General features: G+C 49.7%; 1 protein-coding gene across 1 annotated transcript in view; it reads right to left on the reverse strand.

Annotated features, from left to right (window-relative positions):
- Positions 1-2,511: 2,511 nt before the first annotated feature.
- LOC129341955 (nicotinamide N-methyltransferase-like) overlaps positions 2,512-21,933 on the reverse strand; it is a 37,495-nt gene continuing 18,073 nt past the window's right edge. Inside the window, exons 4-5 of the mRNA XM_054997322.1 lie at positions 20,788-20,995; positions 2,512-5,804 (exon numbers count right to left, since the gene is read on the reverse strand). Coding sequence (XP_054853297.1) covers positions 5,381-5,804; positions 20,788-20,995 — 632 coding nt within the window. The 3' untranslated portion in view covers positions 2,512-5,380. The remainder of the gene's footprint in view (positions 5,805-20,787; positions 20,996-21,933) is intronic.

The raw sequence follows: 21,933 nt of genomic DNA on the forward strand, positions 1-21,933 counted from the left end.
CTCCTGCCTCTCCACCCTCCCCAAACCCCCATTGCCACCCTACCTGCCATTTCTCCCCACACCTCTCCTACCTCTCAGCCCTCCCCAGACCCCACCTTGCCCCTCTACCTGCCAATCCTCCCCAGACCCCTTCTGCCTCTCCACCCTCCCCAAACCCCCATTGCCTCCCTACATGCCACCCCTCCTGCTTCTCACCTCATCCCAGACCCCCCTTGCCTCCCACCTGCCAGCCCTTCCTAACCACCACCACCCAGGCCTCCCCAGTCCCAGCTTTCTACAGCCCATTGTATTTATTTGCACAACGGGCTCTGTTTCTAGTTTCTAATAATTAAACATTTTTTTCTTTCTCTCTCTTTCTCTCTCAAAAGCCCCTTAGAATGAGATAATTCAAACATGAATCACATTACAAGATACCAAAGCAGAGTGTGTGTGTGTATACAAACCAGATAAATAAAATAAAAAACAAATGTCCTTATAATTCAATGGCTGTCCTTCTAAAAACCTGGAGGGCTCTCATTATTGTCTCTCTCCCCCCACCCCAAGCACCCTTCATCCAAAGAGGTTGAGAAAGTAGATAAAGAGAATGTTTTCTCCCTCTCCCATAATTCCCAATGAAGTTGATGGGCAAGAGATTCAGGAAGACAAAACAAAATAATCTTTACTCAACAAGCAATTTAATTGTGGAATTAAGTAATTAACAGTGAGATCCAATCTATGCCCATTGATTTCAGTGGGAATACACTGGAGTAACTCTGGCCGTCGTCACACGGGCTTTTATTTAGCGCTAAAATGGTGCTATTTCCCGGCAAACACCCACCTTATTCCAACACTGTAGCGATTTTCTCTCTTCTGCTTTGTGCTTGATAGTTGCGCTATTTTGTGCCTCAGTGTGAATGCCTCACATTGATGTATTTCGCCTCGCAACGTCCTATGCCCTCCCTTCAATCCCAGAATCCATTTCTTCCTGCGACTCCCCTTTTTTTATTTTATTATGTCCTTATAACGCCATAACGACATAACACAATGCAAACTTTCTGCTGAAGTAAAAATGACTCAATCGCCATGGCAGAGTCTTCAGCAATGGGGATCACATTAGACAGGGAGTTTTCTGCGGGCAAAGGGCTATTTATATAATTTCAAAGTTGCCAAAACAAAAGGGTCGTAATGTTTTGCTCTAACGGAATGTTTATATGCTGTTATTCCGTTATAGCGGAATTAAACGCCAGAATAATTTAAAAAGGGGGGGGAAGAGCTGCTTCTGTGTGGTTAGAGAGAACAGAACAGAGTGCTTCGGTGTGGACAGCTGGTGGCGCGAAGAGCCGTTAGGTGACCCAAAGAAACGTTACTGTGCCGATAACAGGTAGGACGCTATATGCTGTAAATTTAACGGAAGAGATGACCGTGTGACGACGGCCTCTGTTAAATTGTGGAATTCACTGCCAAGGGATATATATAGTGTTGGTGGTCACAATCATAGAGGACTTTAAAGGGAAGTGAGACAGATCCACAGAGGAGAGATCTATCAATAGCTACTAGCCACAGTGACTAGAGTGAACCTCCATATTCAGAGGCAGCTAATCTTAAATCCCAGAGCTGGGAGACAGCAGCAGGGTAGGACCTCAGGCTCTGTGGCCTGTTTGTTGGCCCTCCAGGGTAACTGCTTGGCTGCTCTCTTGCTAGACTGGATGGACCACTTGTCTAATCCAGCCGGGCACATCTGATGTCCTTATGCTTTTGCATTAGATACAAAACTTTCTTTTCAGCTGCTGGAGGACAGAGATCCTGGGCATGGTGGGGTGGCAATTCTTCCGCTGGGTATAATTCGGTTCCAGTGACGGAGATACACTGGCCAGAGTCTGGCCTAGCTCCAACACAGCTGGGCACTGGTCACCCTAGATATGTCAGACTCTTTTTAGATAGACCTATGTATCTCTGAGTTGTGATGGTGTAGGTATAGTCACTATCCAAAGCCATTGGCTTTGCAATCCTAAGCAGAGTTACACCCCTTTAAGCCCACTGACATCAATGGACTTAGAAGAAGGTAATTGTACTTAGGATGGCTGCCTTGAAGGCCCTAGTCTGTCAGAAAGGCAGGATAAATATGGCTCTGCCAGAGACAGGGTTTAGGGTGGCGCTGTCTGTATCCTGTGCCTGCTGCTGACCATCTGCCTGCTATTCTTTCTGGCAGAAAAATCTATAAATCTTAACCATGCACAAGAACATCTAAAGCTTCTTGTCAGTGCTGTTGTTGTGTTTGTCCCAACCATCATTGTTTTTCCAGGTTAAGCACCACCAGGTTGGAATTGCTGTTGCTTCAGAAACACTCCAGCAGCCTGCTTTCTGGAATTGGCCGGTGTTATACCATGATGATATCCTAATCGTGGGCTCATCAGAGGATGAACCGAGGAAAAAATTGAGGCAGTCCCTCACTCTGTCAATGATTTGGCTGTTAGAGTTTTAAAAAAGAAATGGGAAATCGGTATTTTCAGTTTTACTTTTTCAGGTTCCTCAACTCATGCAGGATACTGGCCCGTGTACATCAACAGGGTACAAAACGGAGGTCCAGTGGATCCTGAACTAGCATGGCAGTCTCTTAATAATTTTGCAACCAAAAAGCGAACCACCATGGAAGATTCCTCAGGAAACTCAATAAGACCCCAATGTCGTTGCGAACCCTAGTCAGAAGGCACAAGGCTCATTTGGCAACCCATCCATTTTGGCATTAACTGTTGGTACGGAGGTGGGATCCATGCTTCAGATATGGGATCAGGGAAAGACTCTGTCTCCCAAGGTGCATGAATATTTGTCCTCAAGGACATCAGAAGTACATCAGAAGTCAGAGAAAGCTTAGATTAAGATACAGAGACATCTGGACGCCATCACTGATGTAGCAGTGTTAGATAATGTGGACTCACCTAGCACATGGATTCACCTAGCAAACCGGTTTCAAAAGTGGAAAGCACATGATGACGGCATCATTGGCATCCTGAATTAGCTGGACATGGATGAGGGATTGGAGAAAAAGCAGCACCTTCAGGAGGTGACCAGAGCATGGGAGAAACTCATCAAGACCACCCTGGTAGACCTGGAGGAGCACATCAAGGAAGAAGAATCAAAACGCCTTGACTCAGTTGATGGTGAGCCCCATGTTCTGCCTCCTTCGACTGGTGTTCAACAAGTAGAACAGCCTTAAAGGGTTCTTTCTCAGGTCATTCCTCCCATAAGGTGCCAATCTGCCACTCGTCCAGCTGTCCTTCCATAGCTTCTTTAGCCAAACTTAGTAAGTCAGCCTTGTCATGCATCAGCCGTTCTTCTTACCAGTCTGAGGCAGCTGCGTTAGCTTTGGAGAACATCAAGGCAGGAGCTGAAGCTGCTGCTGTGGCCAAGAGGGCTGAGTTTGCCATGAATGAAGAAAACCTGAGGAGACAGGCTGCCAAGCTACAGCTGGCGAGAGAGGCTGAGGCTGCCAAGGTACAGGCAGAATGGGAGGCTTTAGAGACCCAGGATTTTTCAAACATGACTTGCCTTTGCTAGTTGAAGGGTTTCAATTGTTTTAAGATGGTGTTTTTAGCACTGGAGGGAGTAGGGGCTTGGGAGCACCTCACTCAAGCGTCTGCCATCTCAGCAGGTCGCTCCCCCCCCCCCCCTTTGGTGCTCTTTTTGGGCAATCCATCACCTATCTTTTTGGGGGGAGGGTTGGTTACTCTGGACTAGCCACATGAGAGGAACATATTTTGTGTTAAAGATAACTTTAACTGGGCACAAATACAACTGGACACAGGGATTATGCAGATGTGAATGGTTTTACTGGATTGTCACAAGTAAATTGCTCCACGTTGTTACCATTTGAATGGTTCTGTATCTCAGTCCTGGTTACTAATGTTTCACTTCCGCATTTTGCAGTCTGCATTCTGGAGAGGGTAATAAAGTTATCTGTCTCCTTTCCATCTTTCTGTCCCTTGCTGATTTGTTGTGCTAGTCTGGAACTCTGTGTACAACACCCTCAAATGATCCCTTTTTGTCTTGGGACACATGTTCTAGTTTGATGCCTGTGGGGGATGTTTTTCACTTTTCTGGCCTGACACAGGAGCCAATTCGGGTAACGGTGGTTCATTCATGTACAGTCTTTGCAATGCCTGTGCCAATTTCAGGCCACTAGACAGTCTTCATCACTGCTTTCATGTGATAGATTTATGCGATCTGAAGAGAAACCAGATCATGCAAGTAATTCCTTGGATTTTTTGATGCAATGTGCTCAAGATGATTTGATGACTGCATTGTGGAATAACAATGAACGCCCTAAATAAGCACCCTTTTATGGGCAGATGGTTCATGTTGACAGGTTGTGAGCGGTTTGGATTCCCTGGGCTATCTCAACTGGAAATACCTTTCATAACCTGTTGAGACACAAGCCAGGATCCTGCATGAATTGAGGAACCCGAGAAAGTAACACTGAGAATTCCAATTTCACAGTTCTCTTTTTAAATTCTAACAGCCAAATGATTGACATAGTGATGGACTTCCTCAAATTTTTCAGTAGTTCATCCTCTGATGAGCCCATGATTAACAACAACAATCACCCTTCAAGACAACTTAATGCCCACTCAGAGCGGTTTACAAAGAATGGTATTATTATCCCTGCAATAATAATCTCCCTGTGAGGTGGGTTGGGGCTGGGAGAGCTCTGAGAGAGCTGTGACTGAGCCAAGGTCACCCAGCTGGCTTCAAGTAGAGGAGTGGGGAATCAAACCTAGCTCTCCAGATTAGAGTCCCGTGCTCTTAACCACTACATCAAAATATGGTATAACCACCAGGAATTATAGAAAGCAGGCCGCTGGAGTATTTCTGAAGCAACAGCAATTCCATGTCCAAAAACAGCAACAGCATTGACAAGAAACTTTTGATATAATTGCGTACGGCCAATTTTACAGAGAATTTTCTCCCAGAAAGTATAGCAGGTGCCTTAGAGACCAAGATTTTCAGAGTGTAAGCTCCCAAGTCAGTTCTAAATCTCGAAATCTTTTTGGTCTCTAAGGTGTCTCTGGACAGAAATCCTGTTGTTTTTCTTAAGTGTCACTCTTTTTTTCTCTTTTCATAGGACTTGTTAGTCCATTCACATTTACTAACAGCCATTTAGAATTATTCATGTTTTATTAATTCAATCTGAGAGGGAGCAGAAGAAAAGAAAAAAAATCTTCTATTAAATTTTGCAGCCCCTTTTCAGAAATAATACCCTACACTCATTTTTCCTCCTGATCCAGTTTATACTTAAATGCAATTGAATATCTTTGATCCTGTTCATTTTCTAACACACCAGAATCGTTCAATGGAATGGTCTCGTTTTTGTTTCCTTTTCCTTTGCTACGCAGGGTCCTTCATTTCATTGCCGTTTTTGGGCTACCAGGACATACGTGCCTCGATTGTTGGACACATCCAGTGAATAACTCACTTGGTTCAGCTCAGACCAAACAATATCAAAGCCAGCCCCTCTCACAGCATCATCAACAGTTTCTTGCTCCAGATAGAGGCAGAAGAAGCAATTCTGGCCAACCATATAGAAGTTTCCTTTAAGACATGTCACTAAGAGGAGATGCCCTCCTGGCTTCACGAGAGAACTGATGTTCTTTAGCGCTGAGCAGTAGGTTGGCAGATCTTCACAAGCTGATTCCAGGCAGAGGAGAGAAAGGACACAATCGGCAGGAGGCAACTCCAAGGGAGCAAGAGGATTGGCTTGGGTCACGTCACATTTGAGGACTTGCTTGATGGTCCTTCTGACCTTCTCTTCCTTTTCAATCCATTTCTCCCTGGAAAACAATAAATAAGGTTGGCACAACACTCCACCAGGCAATGCTTCCTTTCTGATATCCAAGCAACCCTGCCTCCTGCTCGAGCATGACAGATGATAGGCCTGTGTGTGTCTGGGAAGGAAGAAAGAGAACCCGACCAGCTCACAGCTGACGCCAGAAAGAAGTGGAAGAAAATGCACAGCCCAAACCTGCCTGGGCATTGTACTGACCATCACACACCTTCCTTCCCACCAGGTCCTGCATGCCTCTGCACTGTTCATGGAGGGGTTGGTAGCCACAAGGGAATAAGGCCTTTTCAGCCATGCCCCTCCCCCAAGGTTTTGAAGTGCCCTTCTCCTTCCTTGTGAGGCACCTTAGAGACCAATAAGATTTTCAGAGTTAGTATGTGACTTGACCTCCTCCCTGCAGGACTGCCCCTCACCGTATGACCCCCCAGAGAACCTCACTTTTGGCTTGTCAAAATATATTGATGATCCCTGGCTCCAATGATGCTCACCTGGCCTCAACTACAGCCAGAGCCTTCTTGGCTCTGGTGCCAGCCTGGTAAAACACTCTTCCTGTAGAGATCTGGGCCCTACGGTATCTGTTGCAGTTCCACTGGGCCTGTAAGACAGAGCTGTTCCACCAGGCCTAGGGTGGTGGCTGAGGTGCTTCCAGCTCTTTTGCTTTTTGCTCTTGCTCTTGCTCTTGCTTTTGCTTTGGTTCCAATGTTTTCTGTTGCTTTTGTCCCAGCTGATTTTATCTATTTGCCTGGCTCAGCAGTGTTTTGAGTGTCTTATGTGTCTTATCTGAAATGGATATCAATTGTCAGGTGACATTTGGAGCTAGAGGAGAGAGTGCAGCTTTGAGTGTACTCAAAAGGAAAATTTTGAAGGAATCATTGTCTGTACTTTTTGAGAAAGACGTTTTGAAATGGGCCTTATTAGGATCTAGACAATCCGTTAGAGGATTCATTATTAAAGAAGAAGCAATATCAAGAGATTATTCTCATACTGGAATCTATACAGTCATCTGGAGTGAATAATTATTGACTACATTCTACATTGGACACACAGTGCTCAGGACCTTATAAGCTACTGGAAGGACTAGTGTTCATATGGTGCTCTAAGCATTTTATTAATTGGGCACTAAGCACTTTATTAATTACCGGAGGAGCCTGGAAGTACTGGTGTAATTGGTTTTCTGACTGTGAGTAGGGATATTACAAGTAATTTATACGGTCCAGCAATTAATTATACACACTGCTGTGTGATTATATGTAGGGGTGTGCAAGGAAAAAACTTTCGGCTTTCTTGTTTCGGGATTACCCGAAACAAGATTCTCTACCGTCATTAGCCGAAAGCCGAAACAAGAATCTCTTTCGGGATTCGGGATTCGGCATTATTTCGGCATTCTTTCGGGATTCTTTCGGGTTTTTTTGCTGGGAAAATGCCTCCGTCTTTCAGGACGCCTGGAGGAGGCATTTTCCCACCAAATAAGCCCAAAATTGGTGGGGACCTTCTTCTAACCCTTCTCTAACAACTACCCAAGTTTCAGACAGATTGGACTTTGGGGGGCCATGTTATGGCCCCCCAAAGCAGGTCCCCCCATCCTCCCCATAAGAAAGCAAAGGAGCAGCATATTGTTAGCATGCTGCTGCTGATCTCTCTTCATTATTTCCTATGGGGAAAAAATGAAGAGGCAGGCTTCCTTTGCCAGGGGTGGCATTTTGCATGCAAAATGCCCCCCAGCCCTCAGGGGCCCTTCTACCACCCCTCCTCCCACCCCCCACCAAGGCTCAGCCTGCTCCCACTTGGGGGGGCCATTTCATGGCCTCCCCAAGTAGGTGCTCTAATCTCTACCACTGACAGCTGGGGGAGGCTTGTGTTGCCAGGGGTGGCATTTTGCATGCAAAATGCCCCCCAACCCTCTGGGGCCCTTCTCCCACCCCTCCTCCCACCCCCCACCAAGGCTCAGCCTGCTCCCACTTGGGGGGGCCATTTCATGGCCTCCCCAAGTAGGTGCTCTCAGCCCCTAAAGTCCACCCCTCACAGCCCCACACAAACCCAGTTCCCCCACCCCAGCTGCCACACACAGACCCAAATCCCCCCAGTAGCCCCTCACAGACCCAAATCCACCCCCACCTGCCCCACACCCACCATAACCCCAGGAACAGGCTGGCCTGCCCTCCCCTTTTGGGAACCCCTAAACTCTCTTTCCCAGGGCAGTTCTGCACAGACAAGGGGTGCCACAATGGTGGCAGTGCCAAATCGTCCCTGGGAAAGAGCACCTGCCCTGGCACACAGACAACCACCCCCCTGACCCCCCCACCACCCGCAGAGAAGGCTGGCCAGCCTGCCCCATTGTTCCCTATGCTGGGAACCAACCTCCCATCAAAGAAGGGAACACAGACACACAATCATTAAGTTTAAAAAACCTTTATTTTCTCATTTTCAAATTACAAGTGGTCAACAAATCACAACATATTACACTTATTGTCCCTCATAGCACAACACAACACAATTAACTACACATCAGAGAATCTTAAACACAATTTTTTTTTTGAAATGGACAAACAGTAAAGTTTTGAACATTACAACAGGTCACATAGTGAGCGGGCACAACAGGGCATGGAAACAGAAGATGATCATAATAACTACCAGCCTAATACAACTCTCCCTCCATAACATGACTTAATGGGGGGGAACCACAGCAACAAAATCCCCCCCCCAACCCTCTGGGGCCCTTCTCCCACCCTTCCTCCCATCCCCCCACCAAGGCTCAGCCTGCTCCCACTTGGGGGGGCCATTTCATGGCCTCCCCAAGTGGGTGCTCTGCTCTCATCTCTACCACTGACAGCTGGGAGAGGCTTGTCTTGCCAGGGGTGGCATTTTGCATGCCAAATGCCACCCTCACCCTCAGGTGCCCTTCTCCCACCCTTCCCCCCACCCCCCACCACATGCATTCCTTGACAATCAAGAAATCTGGAGTTAAATATAATGTGCATGTAAGTCCCTCAAAGACAGAAGCAATATGGAGGTAATGACCCATTTGATTTCCACAACCTCAGACACAATTAGGGATCCGTTTCCCCTTGGTGGGGGATCCCCCACTCTCACCTATCACCCCGAAGGGGGAAAGTCAGTGAATGAGCCTTCAAGGTACGCTCCAGGGGCTGCTGCTGTGATGTCACTGATGTCATCTGGCTGCCCTGAGAGTATGCCTGTGCTTTGCAGTGGGCTGATTTGGGCCCTACAGGCCAAAGCAGGATCCCTTGTGGCCCAAATCTGCCTGCTGTGAATTGTGCGTGCTCCCCAGCCTTGTGTGATGATCACATCACCTCCTAGAACAGACATCATCATGCCAGAGCATTGCCATTAAATGATCATGCGTGTGTGAACAGACCCTAAGTATCCTGTAGGCTTCAGTGATGGTATAGTAATGTTTTCACTCACATTATAGAGAGAGAGAGAGACAGAGAAGGGGGGGAGGCACTGAAGCTAGATTATTTCTTCTATTTTACTGTCCCCTTCCAAAGCCAGGGTGGCATTGGCACAATGCCCCCCTCCCCCCGGCCAGAGCCTTAGTACCAGTATGCATTGACAGGCCCATGCATCATAGTCCTTTTTGAGACCCAGCCAAGTTGTGCCTTTTGGAGAAAAATGTTCAAGTTGCTGGTGGGGGTATGAACAATTTTTAGATATCCACTGTAGTGCAATGGCTAGAGAGTTGGTCTAGAATCTGGCAGACTCTGATTCTGTGCCTTGTAGGCTTGATGGATGTTCTTGGCTCAGCCTAAGTAAACAATTGTGTTGTGTTTTCCAGAGGCAGTCTACGTGATTTTGGGGCCCTGGACAAATGTTCTGGACGGGGCCCCAGAACCAGTGCCGCCCCACCACTGGCTCCTTGCCAAGGCCAAGCAATTTGGTCACCTAGGCCCCAGATAGAGTGGGCAGGAGTGCGTTGTTTCCTTCCTCCCCCCCCTCCACCCCCTCCAACAACTAAGAAGGCCATCGGTGGAGTCACTCCAATGTGAGGCATGGAGCAGCTGTCTATTGTTAGCCTGGTTGTGATGAGGGTGAAACAAATCAAGGGAGAACAGCAATGTGTAAACCACTCTAGGTTCCCATGGGGGAGAAAACCGGGGCATAAGATAAACCTTTAATTTGGTGGGGAGGGGGTATATACATTTTATGTGTATGTGTCTGTATGTTTTATGCATTCAAATCACTTGTGGTGTACTTTAGAATTATATTGAGCTCCACAGTATCCCAAAAACCTTGTCCATGTATTGCAAACCGAAGTCAATCTACCACATCTAGGGTATTCTTCTTTTCCCTACTGCCTTCAATTTTTCTTAGCATTATTGTCTTTTCTAGTGAACCTTGTCTTCTCATGATGTGACATAAGCACTATCATCAATTGATATCTTCAAGGGAGAAAGCAGGCCTGATTTGGTCTGGATGCCACTTACATGTCTTTTTCGGAGTCCATGGTACATGTAAATTGAAACTTTCTTCCCACTTCACAGTGTGAATGCTTTTTCCTCCTATGAGCTTTGTCTAAATTTTACTGTACTGATACTGCTCATTTGGCCAAAAGGCCTGCCCTTGATCAATGCCACATTAAATACTTCATAATAAAAAAATGTTTTTAGAACCATTTAAAAGTGTCCTTAAGTGCCATACGCTGATTTAAAAAAACATAAGCTAAATGTTTGGGAACACAACCAGATATGTGAATGACTGAAATGCAGCCCAATCCCACTGCTACTTAAAATCCATTTTTGATGGAGGTCTGGATTGTCTTACATTGGTGTCATTGGGCTTGGAATCAGGAACCTGGAAGCGTTCCATGGGGGCTACAACTTTCATGCCAAGGCTAAGAGGGTGGGAACGGGATCTCTCTGGGGTGGCAAACTCTGGCCTTGGAAGTTACTGGCAATTTGGGGGTGGGACTTGTGGAAAGGAAAATCTGAGTAGGGATCTCCCCCAGAATCCATGGTCCGCATTTGCCCTCTAAAGAGATTGCCCTTGGAAGCAGCCAGTTTCTCTGTAGGGAACTACTCTCTCTAACCTGAACTCAAGCCCAACCAGGAGTTTGGCAGCCCTAGGAAAATTTCAGAAAAAGATGGCAAAGGAGGGCCAGCAACCGATAGAGGCATGGAAGCCCACACCAGGACAGTAGCAGGGGCCTACTTGGGCACAAGGGACAACCAGTGCTCTCATCCCCCATAGTCCACTCCTTACAGCCCCACACAAACCCAGTTCCCCCACCCCAGCTGCCACACACAGACCCAAATCCTCCACTCAGCCCCTCTCAGAACCAAAACCACCCTCAGCTGCCCCACACCCAGTACCCCAGGAACAGGCTGGCCAGCCTGCCCCATTGTTCCCTATGCTGGGAACCAACCTCCCATCAAAGAAGGGAACACAGACACACAATCATTAAGTTTAAAAAACCTTTATTTTCTCATTTTCAAATTACAAGTGGTCAACAAATCACAACATATTACACTTATTGTCCCTCATAGCACAACACAACACAATTAACTACACATCAGAGAATCTTAAACACAATTTTTCTTTTGAAATGGACAAACAGTAAAGTTTTGAACATTACAGCAGGTTACATAGTGAGCGGGCACAACAGGGCATGGAAACAGAAGATGATCATAACTACCAGCCTAATACAACTCTCCCTCCATAACATGACTAAATGGGTGGGGGAACCACTGCAACAGGGTCCAGCAGAACCTATGTCATTTCCTGTGGCTGTGCTTTCAGTTCAGACACACAAAGCTGAACTGGGCACTTCCAAGGCACTGGACAATGGTATTTCTGGAGCAGTTCTGCAGAGGTCTCCCCCCACCCCCACACCAGCCTCAGAATTTACCTGGGAACATCTGTGAGAGATCATCATTGGCCGGTGCCCATCCACCACTCTACCCGCATCCCCCAACCATGCAAACCCAACATTAACATCAAATTTTTTTTTTTTTAAACATGAACATTCAATCAACTTTTAAAAAACATAATCACAACATTTTTTTTTGGTTTTTTTTCCTTTTTTTTACATGAACAGAACATCAACTTTTAAAAAACATAATCACAACATTTTTTTGGGTTTTTTTTTTTTCATGAACATTCAATCAACTTTTAAAAAACATAATCACAACATTTTTTTTTGGTTTTTTTTCCTTTTTTTTACATGAACGGAACATCAACTTTCAAAAAACAGTACAACAATTCTTCTACAATTTTTTTTTACAAGGAGTTCATCTGATAAAAACACCTAAGCAATCCCTATCTAACCTGTTTCTCCCTCCAGTAGCAATCCATGTTTCTGGGGCATTATTTCTCATAATAAATTTGGTCCCACAGGGTATGTCTCAGTGATGGGAGATGTTTTGAATACCCTGGGGGGGGGGCTTTCAAATTGCTGGGTGTTTTCCCTTTGCCACTGGTTCCTAACCACCCTCCCTCTACTGGCCGGTTTTAACTGTATATACAGGGTTTTATACAGGGGAGAGCGCGATTCCAAAGGATTGGACTCATAGAGGATGCAGGCCACAAGTTGGGCTCACCTCAGTCACTCTGGAAGTCCAGTCCTGAGAAATCGAAGAGGCGAGAGTTGACCTTCAGGAAGGTCAACTGCTCGACTCTCCATGGGAGAAGGCGAGTGCGATGTGGGCCGACAATGTCGCCCGCATGTGAAAAGACGCGCTCGCTCTCCACGCTCGTCGGAGGGCATGAGAGCAGCCGCTGCGCCTCGAGGGAGAGGTCCGGCCAGACCGACTCCTTCCTGGCCCAGTAGCTGAGCGGATCGGTGGAGAGCGACTCGCAGGGCTCCGCGAGGTAGTCCCTGACCATCGCCTCCGCCGGATCCTCTCTCACGGTCCTCACGACCCCAGAGGGGACGAGGGCCCACCGGAGCATCTCCATCTCCATCGGCACTCTGGTGGTGGCCTCGGGGGGGGCCTGCGCAGAGGGGGCGTCAGAGGGACCCGCACGGCAGGGCCCCTCTTGCGTCCCCCCTGTCGACAGGCGTCCCCTCTTGGCCTGCCTGCGCCTCACCCAAGAGCAGAGCCCGTCTCTGGCTTGGGTGAGGTTCCCGTCCCGCTCGGCGAAAGTGCCCTTTATGCGCGGGTCACACATGGTCGCCAACATGTATGACTCTTCCTTAGTGAGAGGAGTTAGCCTGGCAGCTATGCCCTGCTGCAGCCTTCTCACTAATGCGCGCACCGCTGGAACAAGGTCAGCACGGGGCGCGACCCGGTCTGCAAGGGTGGCCAGATTCCTCTGGAGCGTGTGCACCAGGGGAATGACCAGACCGAGGGTCGCCGTGTCTGACGAGACCGCCACAGTGAAGTCCTTGAAGGGCTTCAGGACCTCCACTGTCTGGGTGATGGTGAGCCAATCCTCCCGGTTGAACTCACCCACCTGACTCGCACCGCGGTGCTCGGAGAGCCACGCGTGGAGTGCGGCCTGCTGCTCCACCAAGCGCTCAAGCATGGCGCAGGTGGAGTTCCAGCGAGTGCTGACGTCAGTGATCAGAGCGTGCTCTGGCACACCTGTCCTGACCTGTGTCTGGCGCAGTTCGTGCGTGGCCTTCACGCTGCGCGAGAAGTGACCCGTGAGCCTCCGACATTTCTGGACAAGTAACTGGAGTTCACGGGTCCGGGTATCCACGGGTTCCTTCGAGGAGCCCAACCCCAGCGCATCTCTCACCACTAGGTGAAGCTTGTGAGCGGCACAGTAGACGCTCTCTCGGCTCACTAGATGCGCCGCTGCCCTCATGTTCTTGCCACCGTCCGTCACCATGCATCCCACGGTGGCGGGTCCCTGGCCTATCCACTCGTCCAACTGTCTCCTTAAGGTGGCAGCGATGTTCTCCGCCGTGTGGGACACGTCGAGCACCTCGGCGTGAAGCAAGGCCTTGCAGTAGCCGGCCTGGCGGTCTCGCATCCTTCCCTGTCTAGCTGTGCTAGGCACCTCCCCCCGGCCCCCACCCAGAACCGACTCGGGTTCCCACCAGTGAGCAGTAAGCGAGAGGTACGCTTGCTGCACACTTGGGCAGGTCCAGATGTCCGATGTGAAGTGCACAGTTCTCCCGGCAACCCGGGACAGCTGTGCCTTCACATGATCCCTGGCAGCCCTGTAAAACGAGGGCACCACCGATCTGCTCAACGACGTGCGAGCAGGGACGGCGTACCAGGGAAAGCAATCTTGGAGCAGCCCTGAGAAGCCGAAGTCTTCAACTACGGAATACGGTTGCCCATCCACTGCTATCATGTTGACGATGTGGCGCGTGATGCGCCTGCTCGCCCTCCGGATCCCCTCTCTGGGCACACTAGCGCCCTGCATACCAAGCATCTCCGGGAGAGAGGCTTGGCGTCCCTTTCCTGCAGGTACCCTTGGGGGGAGAGCACCAGAGGAGCCTGCCTCCTTCTGGCTAGCTGGCGGCCGTGCGGCGCCACTCGAACCCTCCTCCCGAAGAAGCACCGCCTGGTGGTGCCTCTTCATATGGTACCTCATCCCAGACGTGGAGAGATGCCACACATCTTTGCCACGGCTGACGCGCTGCCTACAATGCAGGCACAGGGCTGCTCGGGGATCCTCCGTTGCCTGGAAGTGCTTCCAGATTTCGGAGGAAAAGGGCATCCCACGCTTCCCAGGAGAAGCGCTTTCGGGACCACCCTGCGGCACCTCCTGTGAGGTGCTCTGGCCGGACACACCGTGTCCCACTCTCGGCCGGGCAGGTGGGGATGGACGAGGCTGAAGGGGCAGAGATGTGGGCTCTTCCACCACAGTCTCTGCCTCTTCCTCCCGCGTCCTCTCCTCCTGCACAGCCGCGAGAGGCCTGCTGCTGGCCTCAGAGGAAACTGGGGTGGACCGCCCCAGGGGGGGTCTCACGGGCAGTTCCTCCAACATCCTCTGGGTTCCTGGGGTGAGCGGGAGCGCAGGGAAAGTCATGTGCTCCGCGCCCATCCCAGGAGACACCACATGCTGCCCCTCCTCCAGCAGCTGGCTCGCAACCACTGGAGGAGGAGGAGCCTCAGCAGCAGGCCCCTGCCCAGTGCCAGCCCCTGCCTCACGCACCCGGGTTGGGGGTGGCCCTCCAGCAGCTGCCTCAGGAAAGAGAGTCTTGCGAACCCTCTTCCTGTCACCAGAAGCCAGGCTGGTGAACGGCAGCAGCGCAGGGGAGGGCCTCCTCCGCTCAGATGGAGGGGCTGCCGCAGCAGTCCCCCTCCCCCTCCCCTCCTCCCCTCTAGATTTCTCCCTAGCCTTTCCCCCGGGGCCCCTCTCTGCTTTCCTCTCCGACATACTTTCCCCTCCCAAATTCAACCCTAACTAATCAGAAAAGATTTAGAAAACAAAGGTCAACTTTGTTTTCAAGACCTAACTAACCTGCTCTAAATCTGTGCTTCTAGTGGCTCTGTGACTTGGAGATGAACAATCAAGTGCCTTTTTAAGCAACCCTATTTATGTCAGGGAACCTGAGCCTGCCAATCAGCTGAATTCCTCTGGAATTGAGCTGGCCCTAAACCCCAATAACAGGTGACAAAGCCTTAAACACTCACACACTAGTATGCCCGGGCCGGCCTGGCACCACCACGGGTGCCAGAGATGGGCGGTGGAACCCTAGTTATGGGGGCACTAATGGGAAGCCTATTGACAGCTATTACAAATTTTTATATATATATATATATATATGGAATTCAAACCTAACACTCACTCACTAATGCTTTCCCTGCTGAGTCCCTATTTAGTTTTTTAAAAAAAACTAGGCTCGGTTTCCCTAATAATTATGTTGAGGGCAATTATCCACTGATCACCTACCAACTGGCCTACCTACCTAAGAGACACTATTTAGCGGGACCGATGTATCTGTGGTATGTCGGTGTGGGGTGTGGATGTGGTGTTTTGAAGATGAGCCTCCCCCCTCCCAAGCTAGCAAGAACCCACCCCCAAGGCCACCCAAATGTGAACCCGGACTCGCTCACAGTAACACCAGTCCTGCAGTCCAGCGATGTTCAGGCGGTCTTGCAGCTGGTCCTCCTCTCCTCCACGATGCTGTCAAGAAAATTGGAAATGTTAGCAGAGTCAACACCACACGCCGCACACGCAACCCCAAAATTCAAGGCCCCGTTGCACAAGCCAAGTCAGCCCCCCCCCCTTAAAGGCTAGGGCCAACCAGCAGCAAAACAAAACACATCCACCCAGCAGAGCTTCTGGCCTGTGCAGGCCAGAAGCTGGCACACTCATTTTTTAGTCCTGTGAAACAGCAGTTCATGCCCACCCCACACTCAAACTTGAAAAATGAAACATGAAAGAAAGCAGGCACTGCGATCAATGCTGGCCCCCCTAACCCCCAAACAATATCCTCTTGCCCAACCAGAAAATGCCCCCCCCCCCGGCCCAAGCCATAAAGACAGAGCCAAAGCATATGCTCGCAGGTAGGCACAGCAGCAGACATAAGCTCAAAAACCAAATTTAACAACAACCCTACCAGTCCACCAGTGCAGATGTCCAGCAATGTTGATCCTCCACGCAGAGATCTGCAGGCCGATGTCCACCAAGTGCAGTCCAGTCCAGAAGAGGTCCACCAACGATAAACAACCTGAATGTGAAGCAAAACAGTGAGTGCCAGGCCAGCAAACGGGAAGGGTTACCAAAGCCGGAGCAGCAGGCCTGTGTGTGGGCCGAAGGCTGGCACAGTTGATCAGGACGGAGCCTGTTGGGAATCCTTGCAAGCAGGGGACCAGACACAGAAAAGCAAGCCACACCATTCCAGATTGTGAAGCACAACTGTGAGTGCCAGGCCAGCAACCAAAAAGGGTTACCTTGGCCAAAGCAGCATACCTGTGTGTGGCCCACAGGCTGGCACAGTTGATCAGGACGGAGCCTGTTGGGAATCCTTGCAAGCAGGGGACCAGACACAGAAAAGCAAGCCACACCATTCCAGATTGTGAAGCACAACTGTGAGTGCCAGGCCAGCAACCAAAAAGGGTTACCTTGGCCAAAGCAGCATACCTGTGTGTGGCCCACAGGCTGGCACAGTTGATCAGGACGGAGCCTGTTGGGAATCCTTGCAAGCAGGGGACCAGACACAGAAAAGCAAGCCACACCATTCCAGATCGTGAAGCAAAACTGTGAGAGCCAGCCAGAAGAAAGGCTTCTGGCCTGTGTAGGCCCAAAGCTGGCACACTCTTGTTTTAATCTTAAAACAGTGGATCGAGCTTAAAGAAGGCAAGCACAACAACCAATGCTGAACCCCCCCCCCCACCATCAAACATTGTCTGCCCAACCTGTCCCCCAGGCCATACCTGTGTGTGGCCCACAGGCTGGCACAGTTGATCAGGACGGAGCCTGTTGGGAATCCTTGCAAGCAGGGGACCAGACACAGAAAAGCAAGCCACACCATTCCAGATCGTGAAGCACAACTGTGAGAGCCAGCCAGAAGAAAGGCTTCTGGCCTGTGTAGGCCCAAAGCTGGCACACTCTTGTTTTAATCTTAAAACAGTGGATCAAGCTTAAAGAAGGCAAGCACAACAACCAATGCTGAACCCCCCCCCCCCACCATCAAACATTGTCTGCCCAACCTGTCCCCCAGGCCATACCTGTGTGTGGCCCACAGGCTGGCACAGTTGATCAGGACGGAGCCTGTTGGGAATCCTTGCAAGCAGGGGACCAGACACAGAAAAGCAAGCCACACCATTCCAGATTGTGAAGCACAACTGTGAGAGCCAGCCAGAAGAAAGGCTTCTGGCCTGTGTAGGCCCAAAGCTGGCACACTCTTGTTTTAATCTTAAAACAGTGGATCAAGCTTAAAGAAGGCAAGCACAACAACCAATGCTGAACCCCCCCCCCCCCCACCATCAAACATTGTCTGCCCAACCTGTCCCCCAGGCCATACCTGTGTGTGGCCCACAGGCTGGCACAGTTGATCAGGACGGAGCCTGTTGGGAATCCTTGCAAGCAGGGGACCAGACACAGAAAGGCAAGCCACACCATTCCAGATCGTGAAGCACAACTGTGAGAGCCAGCCAGAAGAAAGGCTTCTGGCCTGTGTAGGCCCAAAGCTGGCACACTCTTGTTTTAATCTTAAAACAGTGGATCAAGCTTAAAGAAGGCAAGCACAACAACCAATGCTGAACCCCCCCCCCCCCACCATCAAACATTGTCTGCCCAACCTGTCCCCCAGGCCATACCTGTGTGTGGCCCACAGGCTGGCACAGTTGATCAGGACGGAGCCTGTTGGGAATCCTTGCAAGCAGGGGACCAGACACAGAAAAGCAAGCCACACCATTCCAGATTGTGGAGCACAACTGTGAGAGCCAGCCAGAAGAAAGGCTTCTGGCCTGTGTAGGCCCAAAGCTGGCACACTCTTGTTTTAATCTTAAAACAGTGGATCAAGCTTAAAGAAGGCAAGCACAACAACCAATGCTGAACCCCCCCCCCCCCCACCATCAAACATTGTCTGCCCAACCTGTCCCCCAGGCCATACCTGTGTGTGGCCCACAGGCTGGCACAGTTGATCAGGACGGAGCCTGTTGGGAATCCTTGCAAGCAGGGGACCAGACACAGAAAGGCAAGCCACACCATTCCAGATCGTGAAGCACAACTGTGAGAGCCAGCCAGAAGAAAGGCTTCTGGCCTGTGTAGGCCCAAAGCTGGCACACTCTTGTTTTAATCTTAAAACAGTGGATCAAGCTTAAAGAAGGCAAGCACAACAACCAATGCTGAACCCCCCCCCCCACCATCAAACATTGTCTGCCCAACCTGTCCCCCAGGCCATACCTGTGTGTGGCCCACAGGCTGGCACAGTTGATCAGGACGGAGCCTGTTGGGAATCCTTGCAAGCAGGGGACCAGACACAGAAAAGCAAGCCACACCATTCCAGATTGTGAAGCACAACTGTGAGAGCCAGCCAGAAGAAAGGCTTCTGGCCTGTGTAGGCCCAAAGCTGGCACACTCTTGTTTTAATCTTAAAACAGTGGATCAAGCTTAAAGAAGGCAAGCACAACAACCAATGCTGAACCCCCCCCCCCACCATCAAACATTGTCTGCCCAACCTGTCCCCCAGGCCATACCTGTGTGTGGCCCACAGGCTGGCACAGTTGATCAGGACGGAGCCTGTTGGGAATCCTTGCAAGCAGGGGACCAGACACAGAAAAGCAAGCCACACCATTCCAGATTGTGGAGCACAACTGTGAGAGCCAGCCAGAAGAAAGGCTTCTGGCCTGTGTAGGCCCAAAGCTGGCACACTCTTGTTTTAATCTTAAAACAGTGGATCGAGCTTAAAGAAGGCAAGCACAACAACCAATGCTGAACCCCCCCCCCCACCATCAAACATTGTCTGCCCAACCTGTCCCCCAGGCCATACCTGTGTGTGGCCCACAGGCTGGCACAGTTGATCAGGACGGAGCCTGTTGGGAATCCTTGCAAGCAGGGGACCAGACACAGAAAAGCAAGCCACACCATTCCAGATTGTGGAGCACAACTGTGAGAGCCAGCCAGAAGAAAGGCTTCTGGCCTGTGTAGGCCCAAAGCTGGCACACTCTTGTTTTAATCTTAAAACAGTGGATCAAGCTTAAAGAAGGCAAGCACAACAACCAATGCTGAAACCCCCACCCCACCATCAAACATTGTCTGCCCAACCTGTCCCCCAGGCCATGCCAAGAATAAACTGCAACACCTTTTTGCAGAGGCAGGCCACAGCAGCACATTGCCCAGCATCAAAAAAATTTACAAAAATTTTAAAAAGGCCTACCAGGTGTCCTCTCAGGATGTCCAGCACAGTTGATCCTCCAGGCAGATGTCCTCCAGGCTCCAGGTGCAGTCTCTCTTCTTCTCCTCTCTCGGTCACAGCTCAGCAGCAGCAGCAACAGAAGTGTTCCAGACAGTCTTGCTCCAAATTTAAATCCCCTGCTGCAGCCTCAGCCAAAGATTTAAATCTATTGGCTGGCATGAGAATGCAGCAGTGGGATTGGTGACTCCTAAAGTCCCCAGTCCCCTGCCTTTCCCCACCCACACTCCAAGAGCCACCCTCCTCCTGCTCCCCCTCCCCTACCTGTTAGTTTTGGCGGGAATCTCTGCTGCTTTGCAAATGCAAAGTGCAATGCAATGCTTGCACCTTGCATTTGCAAGGCAAAGCAGGATTCCCTATCCTCCTTTGCAAGAGGGGTGGGGGGTGACAGAAGGAGTGAGTGATTCACTCCTTCTCCCCCCCTCCCCTCTGCTAAGAGCCTGCAGGAAGCCTTTGCTTCCAGCAGGATTTTGCTAGCCGCTTGCTAAGGCAAACGGCTAGCAAAATCAAAATGGCGATTCTCGAATGCCGAAAGAATGCCGAAAGAATCCCGAAACGTTTCGGGTTTTTCTTTCGGCAATCCCGAAACGTTTCGGCATTCCCCGAAACGTTTCGGGATTCTTGAAGAATGCCGAAACACTTTTGTTTCGGCATTCTTTCGGCATTCTGAATGCCGAAACGCACATCCCTAATTATATGTGTTGAGTCTGTATTAATAAATTTAGAATGTTAGTAAGATTACGTGGGTAATTGTCTTGTATGTTGCTGATTCGGTATAAGGCAGCTTTAAAAGTATATATGCGTATTGCTGTTCTCTTGGTGGTCACTATGTCTGGTTCTTCTTGCGGCTTTATGCTGGTTAAAGGCTTAAAGTTTTATATTTTAATCTGCTGCTACTGCTATTTTGTACTGTTTGTGTTTTAGGTTTTTGCATTTTTAAAAATGTTTTAACTTGGAAGCTGCCCTGAGTACTGAGAATCTCTGGGTGGGTGAAATATATGGAAATTAGTCAATAAAACTGCCTCGAGCAGATTTTGGAGAGTGTGGGATATAAATTTTTTAAGTAAATAAATAATTAACCTTCCCCAGCCCCATTTCCCTAGCTGAAAATGCACCCACCCAGCTTTAGCTCCCATAGGAAAACAGACAAAGGCCCACATTGTACCAGACACCAACACGCACGCCATACCTGTCCCCCTCCAGCTCACATGCATATTTCACCACCGAGGACCAGTCGAAAGCTCCCGGCTCCTTCCTCAGCCACCGCTGCAGCTCCTCCCGGTTCTGGTCAGTATAATCCGTAGCAATGATTTCTCGGAAGGACTCGCAGGCAGAGAGGAACTGGTAGATGGTGGGTCCACTTCCGATATCAATCAGGGTGTCTCCTTTAATGCCACCTGCATTTTAACATGGGTGATATTTTCCCCATCTCTCCCTCCTTTCCTCCCTTCATTGTACTTCCTTTTTCATACTATTTTGAAAGATGCTTTCAATGGAAAGAGATCTGAAGTTGCACAGCAGGAGCATTTTCTTCAGAACTTTCTTTTCCTGGGTGAACAATGTGCGAATCCACGAAGCGGAAGTCTCTCATCCAAAGGTTTGCACTCTAACAGCACCCCCCCACACACACACACGCGCGCACAATTTGGCTCTCATAAAAGAGCAGGGCCGGTCCAAATCCACACACTGTGTCGAGTGCAATGGTGTTTTTAGAGGTCTTCCCCAGGGACCCGTGCCGGGGTTGGTCCTACTCTCACCTCTCGTTTAACTGTCCAGTGCCAGAGCTGTAATACTATGGTGGATACTGGGAGCAGGACTGGAGCCAGGGCAGGGCCAGAGAGTCCACCTCCTGCTGGAATGCTGATTTGCCCCACCCAAATGTTATTTTGAAAACAGGTCAAGCTCCCTTTGAATAATGCAAAGCTTTCTTGTGAGAATGTGAACATTTCTGGCTAAAGAATTCTTGTTCAGCTCAGCCGGTGTCCCTCAGGTCTCCCAGTGCTCACCTAACCTGTCCCGGATCTCAAGGATGACATGAGCAAGTCATCCTTGCAATCCTGAAAAAAACCAGCTGTAATTGCTGCGTGGACATGTCATGTTAAGGTGCAGGCAGAACTTAAGAAAATTGACATGTCAGTGTAAGTTGGAAAAATCTTGGCACTGAAAAATAACAGCTCTTAACTCAGCTGATAAGTCTCTGACATGATTGACTAGACACAGGCATGGTGAGCTGGTGACTTCCCTGAGGGTTAGCGCCTATTTTTGCTCATTTGCCTTCTTCTTTTGTGTATTGTTTATTGTGGTTTTGAAGTGTATACCAGTTCATAGTGTGAAT

Source organism: Eublepharis macularius, chromosome 14, assembly GCF_028583425.1.
Source record: "Eublepharis macularius isolate TG4126 chromosome 14, MPM_Emac_v1.0, whole genome shotgun sequence".
Classification (NCBI taxonomy): Eukaryota; Metazoa; Chordata; class Lepidosauria; order Squamata; family Eublepharidae; genus Eublepharis; species Eublepharis macularius.